The sequence below is a fragment of the Vicia villosa genome, linkage group LG7, assembly GCF_029867415.1.
Source record: "Vicia villosa cultivar HV-30 ecotype Madison, WI linkage group LG7, Vvil1.0, whole genome shotgun sequence".
In the NCBI taxonomy this organism is placed as follows: Eukaryota; Viridiplantae; Streptophyta; class Magnoliopsida; order Fabales; family Fabaceae; genus Vicia; species Vicia villosa.
This window is the reverse complement of record NC_081186.1, coordinates 41,870,241-41,879,024: the sequence shown is the minus strand read 5'-3', so window position 1 is coordinate 41,879,024 and position 8,784 is coordinate 41,870,241. Positions and strand designations below refer to the sequence as shown.

The window sequence follows — 8,784 nt, the reverse complement described above, 5'->3', positions numbered from 1 at the left end:
TTCAATAAACAGACTATGTCTACCGTTGACTTTCTTAGTATTTTTCATTAGGAACTCTTTCATGTAAAGAAGAAAAAATGTCTGTGTCTTGATTCTGGAGGATGAAGACGACAGAGAAGAAGAAGCTAGGTAACATAATGGTTATTGTTAGAAAGTATGACGCAGAAGATCTCTCTAAAAAGATGAAATAGTTTCTTACAACCGAAACTATCTCAACTACAGATGCTCTATAGCGCAACCGAAGAACTGACTACGGTTATAAGGATTCTTATAGGATTCTAAAGTGATTAGAAGAAAAGTTCTTCAGATGTCAGAAGTAAATTCAATGAAGAGTAACATACGTTACATCATAATTTCTGAGTATTGTCGTATGTGTGTTTCTGAAGAGAAATGGTTGTAACATAGACAATTAAGTCATGTTAGCTTAAGAAAGGTATCTCAGCTGAACAATCTTAAGTTTTTCATAATGTCTTCCATAGTTTCTTTTCATAAGCTCCTGATACATGATTGTTACTTTCTATGCTCACTACTTTATAAACTCATATGATTGAGTGAAAGTATGAGATTGTTAAATACCAGGATTCATCTTGGTTAAAAATTCAAAGAATACTAAGCTTGAGAAGCTATCTGGTGAGAAGAAGATTCTGATGTTCTAGTTCTTCACTATGAGATTCAGATGTTGAAGAACAAACAGGATTGTGAAAAGAAATGACGTGAATCATGACCGATGAAATCATCATGGTGAAGCATTTATTAAGAAGTTATATCGTGCCTATTCAGAATAGAATATGATTCGAATATATTCAGATGCATCTTGGTTAGAATGCTCTGAATGTCCAAAGGCTACAAAGCACTTGGCACTGAAGTACTTTTGATGGAAATCAATTCATTGACAGATTTGAAGATAAGCTCTGAAGTCATAAACTAAAGCTTAATGGAAGAATGCTAAGCTAGAAGCTATCTCCTCTATGCTGAAGATAATGTAGTTGCTAAAGAAGTTTAGAATAAAGAAATCAGAAGATGCTCTATCAGAAATCATCTCAGTTTATTCATCCCTCAAGAAAAGAAAGACAAAAGTTGTCATCTTCAAATGAACTGAATCTGGATGAAAAGGCTCACCTGGTAAGATCAAGATTATCATTCAAACCCTCTCAAGAAATATATCTTGGTTTGATGATTATGATAATATCGGTATCTGTGGAAGATTAGCATCTGTTCAAAGATTGAATTCTGATGATGCAAGAGGATGTCAACAAGTTCTCTCAGAACATAACACTTAACTCTTTCTGTTTAGAATTAAGAAACTAATGGCTTTCGAGAAACAAGTTTTCTTGAAGATAGAAGATAGTTAAACTCAAGATGAAGTCTAGAGAAAGAACTCGGTTCTTCTCTATTGATCAAAGATGAAACAAACATCAGGAGAGATATTTTCATCCTTTAGAATGGAAGATCAAGAAGTCATAAAGATGATCATGCCTCTTCTCAAGGTTCAAAGATTCTGATGAATATCGCAGAAGAAAGATGATAGACAATGAAAAGAGAAATCACTCTAGTAAAAGAACTCACTCATCAACCGCATAAGTTAAATGCTTGGTGACTATAAATAAGCATCTACATTTGTAGCTGGATTCTACAAGAAGAATTAAGAGTAATGTATTTCTAACACTTACTATTTATGTTTGGTTTTTCAGTCGATTCAGAGGTTGGTTTCAAGGGAGTTTCATGAGGTGGTACAACTTTTGCAAGTATAAAAAAGTGAAAGAAGGAAAAGCGGGGTGTATTTAGTTGGATATAATTTGGAACATTTTGATTCTTAGAACAGTGTCATTTTTGTGGTGAAATTACTAATCCCAATTATAATTTTTATGAGTTCAACAAAGATCTTTTGTGTTATCTTTCCTAAGTTAAATTGGTTAATAATTTTTCTATTCCCAAAATTTTCTCGTGCCTTTAGTTCTCTTACCTAATATATATCTTAATATTCACACGTGATGTTGAATAGTCACTTTCCTTCCATACAACAATTAATAATAGACATACATTGAATTGAATAGAAAGAAAGCTATATGTCTAAAATATTTATTACATGGAATCATTAACAACTATTTATAAAATTAACGAGAAACAATAACAAGGAAAACTTCAAATGGACGTTGCGATATTGTCTGTGAATTCGGGGCAGCAGTCTGAGTTGCAGATATTATTAGGGAGCGTACACCATTTATATCTCTTGATCATAACAACGATTAATGTTTCTCCTATTGCCACAATATTTCTTTAACTATCATCTATTCAATTTCTTAACAATTACGGACTTAAGATCATCGTAAATTCTTAAGAAAAGTTCAATGCACGGGGTAAACAAAATTAAAAGAAAAATGATGAGAATCGTCAAGACATTGTCAAGTGTAGGGGATATCCTAAACATAGAATATATATAACTAAAGGCAAAGCTAGTCACCGGAGCAGCCACTAGACTGCCTATTACTCCTCTTGGTATCATAATAATTATCGCTATAACTGATAGAAAAAAGGAACTCATATTAAAAATTAAGAACACGGAGAATTCTGGTCCTGACAAGATTGAATGCCCAGCATTGGTAGAAATATTAGTAGAATTCCACCAGGAGGAAGTCATGGTATTGTTCACGTGATTGTCATCACTAGCACTAACCTGATAAATTCCACCAGGGGGACTCAGAGCTGATTGATACATGGCTGTTGCAACAAGAGTCGCAGCTATCAACCAACTATTACGTTCCTCCTCTGATATATTCTTTCTAACGCGACGTATAAAAGTTGCCATTTTATCTCTAATTGTAATATTTGATTTGAGTTTATGTGCAAGTGTGGGAGCATCGGTGATTTGTGAGTTTGATTTTGCTCCTGCACACAACAATATACTCCTTATATCTGCATTGGCTGCCATGTCCAATGCAGTTTTGTTCTCCAAGTTCTTTGCCTTCAAATTTATCCCAATCTTTAACAACAATCCAAGTGCCTTTACTACCTAGTCATTAATGAACAAAACAGGGAAATATCTTAAAATAATTTAATACCAAAAATTTAATCCAATAAATTATTTTAAAATATAAACCTTATAAATTTCATCATTTTGGGGACACCATGTTCCATTTCAGAAAGTGACAAAAAGGTTACCTGTGGCTCAAAATTTCTTTGTGCTAAAATATGCAAAATGGTGTTGTCATCCTCATCCTTCCAATTTAGTATTTTATCTTGAATCATCCTAGCATTTCTCATGAAATTTTTTCTTAGAAAGAAAACAAGAAGATCAAAAGCCTCATACTGATCATTCTTAACAGCAATATGCAATGCAGTCTCACCCTTCACTGTCACATCTTTAATGGAATCTGGACACGCTGTAAGGAATTCAGCTAAAAGTTCAAGCTCTCCTATTTGACTTGCAAAATGAACAAGAGTTAAGCCTTCCCTCCCTTCAATTCTAACTAGATCATTTTTCATGTAAACAAACCGAAACAACATCCTCTTTTGGTCGTTTTGCATAGCTAGATGGACGGGGCTGAATCCTTGCGGATTTAGCTTCAAAGCTAAGGAAGGTTTCAATTTCATAATCTCAAGGGCAAATCGGATATGCCCCAGAGATGCGGCGATGTGCAATGGAGTTTCAACAAATGGTATTGAATCTATAATCTCTAAAATCCATGGATCATGATGAATTACTGTGTAAAGGAGATCTATATCACCTGTTTGAGCTGCTGCTTTCAGTTGATCACCACTATTTGTGTTCATGTTTGAAACTCAGTAATGCATGCAAAATAAAATGGTTTTTGATTACCACGCATGACTTGAATTCTCATTTATAAAAGAATAAAGTTGTTGTTCAAAAAGAATATGTTTGAATCTATTCACACGTCGTGTGATAGGAAGATTTTCCTATCAAGTCTATGAACTAGGGTTTTCTAACTAAAAGGGGAAGAACACTAAAAGTAAAGGAAATTAGAATAAAATATAACTTGATTTCATTGATTGATTCTCAATGTCTCTATGAGACTACATTATATAACATTCTAAATGGATACTAATAATATAAAAGCCCAAACACTACTAAATGCCCAATAACCATACTAATAATATAAGTTCTATTATTACCCTTCTAACAATAACAATACTACTAATAATTCATAATTACCCTTCTATCATTGCCGCGGGGTTCACTTGAACCTTGTCCTCAAGGTTCCAAAATTACTCCCGGATCCCATTGCTTAAACTGAAAAATCGTAACTATCCAAGCTTCCATGGCTGGTTGTAATAAGGTCTTCCATGGCAATCTTCCATGTTTCACCCATGATGCATGAAGGTCGGCCAACTCACCAGAAACTTCGACTGACAAGGCACCAAAAACCTTTGCCTCGGGATTGCTCTGATACATACTCTGTGCAGCAACAATAGGAGCAATTTCTCTCATATCAAAAGCTTCTGCATTAGAGCTAGAAGATGATTTCACAACCATGAAAGAACCACCTCCTATGTCACTTGAAGCCTGAAAAATAACACCAGCGCATAACGTAGCAGCCACTTCAGCATGGACAACATGCCCACCAAGCCTAAGCATTGAAACACCAACAGCCGGACACCGAGTACCATTAGCTGCTACAACTTCAATTTCTGATTCAACAACTTTTCCCTTATTGCCTGTTCTTCCCTCATCATATCTTTCAGCTCCTTTCAATATTCCAAAATTTACGCCGCCTCTTACTGCTAGCTCAATAACTGTATTGTAAATGCTCAGCAGTGGTGAATCAGGTGGTTTAGGTGGAATCGCAAAATCAGCAGCATCATGAAACACACCATGGTTGAAATGATGACGAGCAACATAGTAAGCACTGTCTACCATATCACGGTAAACCTTTCCTTCTTCAATATAGACAGAAAGTCCAAAATCAGTAGCCTTGAGCGTCGAACCCTCATCCTTACTAGACAACAATAAATTACCAGGCTTCAAATCGAGATGCAAAACACCCATAAAATGACAATTATGGACAACATTAACAATATCCCGAAAAATCCTCACAGCAGCTCTCTCAAAATAATGCCCTTGAGCAATAATCCTATCAAACAACTCCCCACCAGCACAAAGCTCGAGTAACCCGAAGCTCTGACCAGCATCAAGAGTCCAAGGCCAATAAACATCCAAGATAACATAACTTGGTGGAGTTTTTGAGGTGGACAGTTTCTGGATAAGTTCAGAAAATGATTTTGATCTAACTCTCCAAAAGGTTTCTTTGTAGATCTCTAAGCTTTCTACTGCTGATAATCCTCCCTCATCATATCCATCTGAGATGCGTTCAACTTCGATTGAAGTAAGGTTTTTGGAGCTAATCGTTTTCCAAAGACTTGTGAGTATTAACTTAACATCAACAGCTCCTCCTTTATCAGCCTCTCTCAAGAACATGTGTTCGTCATTTTTACTTACATTTGAAAGAATATCAGAATTATTAATTGGACCAGGTCTAACAGTGTCGGCATTCAGGCCATAAGAAGACGGTTGAGCGGTGGAAAGCATTCCAAGATAATGCCCCGCATACATCTTCCACCTTGAAAACCTTATATTGGAAATATCACAGTACAAGTTGCCCTGTTTCAATTTAAGTTCTGATTTCTTAATCAACTCAGACACAATTCGTTTCTCTTCCTCTGGTGTAATCGGAAAACAACTCGCGTCGTTATAAATCTGTAAATCGGAATCGGAATCCAACTCCGAATGAGATTCCGAACCCGAAGCTTTCTCTTTGTTGACATCGCCTTCCTCGTCACTTCCTTGAAGGAAATCGTCGGCTAATTGCTCATCCCCGTCGGAAGATAAGTCTGAATCGGAACCAGAGTCGCTGCCGCCGTTGTCGAGTTTGAGGTGCTGTGGCGGTGCTTCTTCTTCGGATTCAGAGGAGGAATCGACTTTGACTGGAACGATTTGTACCTTTATTTCAGCTTTTTGAAGTTTGGTTGGCTTCGAGGAGTTGTTCTTAATTTCTGGTGCCATTGGAGATTGGAAGAGTGTGAAGGATTCGTGTGTGTTTCGGAATCCCCGATCTGGTGGTTTTGGAAGGGGATTTGGAGGAAGAGATGAAGGTGTTGGTGTGGATGCCGGAAATGGGAAGGTTGAAATTGTTTTGAGTGTGATGTTGCTCATTTTCGTTTTCTTCATCTTCCTTTTTTTGTGTTTTTGTTTGTCCTTCTTAACAGATAACCAACATAATTTCTTGTTCACTAGATATGATGGATTTGGAATGGCTGAAGGAGTTGAGTATAATGTTAAAGGTGGTGTATGATAAATGTATGATTGTGGGGAAATTGGAGGAGTGTTCCATAGAGATGAGTAATTAGAATGTGGTGAATATCCATGATTTGGATACAAACTTGGTGATGATGATCCATGAGTGTAGTAAGGTGTAAAGAGTTCCCATGGAAATGATGGAAAGGATGGTGTGGTAGGAGTGGTGTCTTGAGATTGTGGTTGGTGGCTATGGTAACTTGAATGTTCTTGAAAGGTAGAAGATGATTGTTGAGGTGAAGTAGAAATTATGTGTTGCTGATGTGGAATGTATGGAGTGTAAGAATGATAATATGGATAAGCCATGGAAGGAAGGGTTGAAGTTCAAGATGAAAGCACCAATTGATAGGAAGATTTTCCTATCAAGTCTATGAACTAGGGTTTTCTAACTAAAAGGGGAAGAACACTAAAAGTAAAGGAAATTAGAATAAAATATAACTTGATTTCATTGATTGATTCTCAATGTCTCTATGAGACTACATTATATAACATTCTAAATGGATACTAATAATATAAAAGCCCAAACACTACTAAATGCCCAATAACCATACTAATAATATAAGTTCTATTATTACCCTTCTAACAATAACAATACTACTAATAATTCATAATTACCCTTCTATCATCGTGTCTATGATTTCTTCACATTTTGATTTTTGGCCATAATATTTTATTAAAAGATATTGTTAAAAGTATATAGTGAAGAAACTTGTAATAATAAAATAAGATTTGCAAAAATAAAGTTTTGGGAGGAGCTCCGTGAAATTTCTTTGGAGCTACCAAGTCCATGCCTTTTTATTGTTTTTTCCACCTAAAGCAAAAGTAAGTTGAACCATTTGACAGTTCAGGCACCGCGCACTTGAAAAAATGGGGACAAAAGTGAAACCCAATTCAAACCTCCATTTTCTTGTGTTTCTCAACTTTCAATTGGTATCAGAGTTCCAGTTCTATTATTGATGTTTATCAAACACTTAAAGACCCGAACGAACTTTGAGAAACACTCTGGTTGATCCTCCTCCACTACCTACAGTTTCAGTTTCACATGTTACATTTCTATCATGATGAAGAAGAGGTTGAATACTGAAATTACAAACCAGAAAGGTTCATTCTAGATTATGTCACTGATTTTTGAAGCTGGTTGTTATTGACAACATAACCTTTTATATTTGCACTTGCAATAAGATTAAAAGCAAGTTTAAAGAATCAGCTGTTGACTTTCTCAGTATTTTTCATTAGGAACTCTTTCAAGTAAAGAAGAGAAAATGCTCGTGTCTTGATTCTGGAGGCTGAAGACGGAGGAGAAGAATAATCTAGGTAACATAACACTGATGGTTATTGTTAGAAAATATGACGTAGAAGATCTCTCCAAAAAGATGAAACATTTTCTTACAAAAGAAACTATCTCTACTGCAGATGCTCTATAGAATGCAGCCAAAGCACTGACTATGGTTATCAGGATTTTGACAACGTGCATAGAATGAAAATATATATTCTAGAAGTCTCGCAAGATTCTAAAGTGATAAGAAGAAAAGTTCTTTAGTTGTCAAAAGTAAATTCAATGAAGAGCAACATATGTTACATCAGAATTTCTAAGTATTGTCGTATGTGTATTTATGAAGAAAATGGTTGTAACCAATCTAATAAAAACTGAACCAGAGTGGCTAGTTCAACCTGTTGAACAGGGAATTAGGCATGGGTTCTATATAAATGAGCATGAAAATTGCACTATTTCAAAACCGGAGAACAAACTCGTAAGTCAGTCAGAAACCGACTGAAACCGATGGTTCAACTAGTTCATTTTTTAGGGAACATTTTCGGGTTATTAGAAAAACAAACAGAATTTGCAGATTTGGTTTCTTTACAAAAACAAATCGTGAAATTGATTCATATCCCAATGCTAGAAGAAGGAGAAGATTCGACTTAAAAGATACACATAGCAACATCCAACACATTAGACTTTGAAGAAAAAAAAATAAAAGTTTATAGAATTTAAAAAAATATATATTAATGCTAATAGAGAAATGCATTTACTATATTTCTTTTATCAAAGAGAAACAAACAAAATGAGAATGAAGAGTAGAAGATAATTGTTGACGGATGCTTCAAGTTTTGGTAACTTATTTTATTGGGAATTTCTCATTGCACCCATATATATACTCGCAGACCTACGGTAAAAACCCCAAAATACTTCTATATTTCGGAGATGCATATCTGAAGACACCTATATTTTTTAAAAAGATGTCTTCGGATATGCATCTCCAAAAACACTCCTTTTTTTAATAAAAAAGTGACTTCGAAGATACATCTCTGAAATATTTTCGGGTTTATCAGCAAACGCAAACAGCCACCCCCTTCAGTTTTAAGAATACACAAAGAATAATTTCAAACTCATTTTCAAGTGATCCATTCTACGCATTTCATACCCTACAACTTCAAATCAACTTCCATTCAAGTCTCAAAGCTCCATTTTCTTT

General features: G+C 35.3%; 1 protein-coding gene across 1 annotated transcript; it reads right to left on the bottom strand.

The window, feature by feature from the left end:
• Positions 1–2,284: 2,284 nt before the first annotated feature.
• Positions 2,285–3,771, bottom strand: LOC131618927 (ankyrin repeat-containing protein BDA1-like). Its single transcript, XM_058890077.1, has 2 exons — positions 3,160–3,771; positions 2,285–3,010 (listed from the first exon to the last, which is right to left on the bottom strand). Exons 1-2 carry the CDS (start codon positions 3,769–3,771, stop codon positions 2,285–2,287), a joined length of 1,338 nt encoding a protein of 445 aa, XP_058746060.1.
• Positions 3,772–8,784: the final 5,013 nt, after the last annotated feature.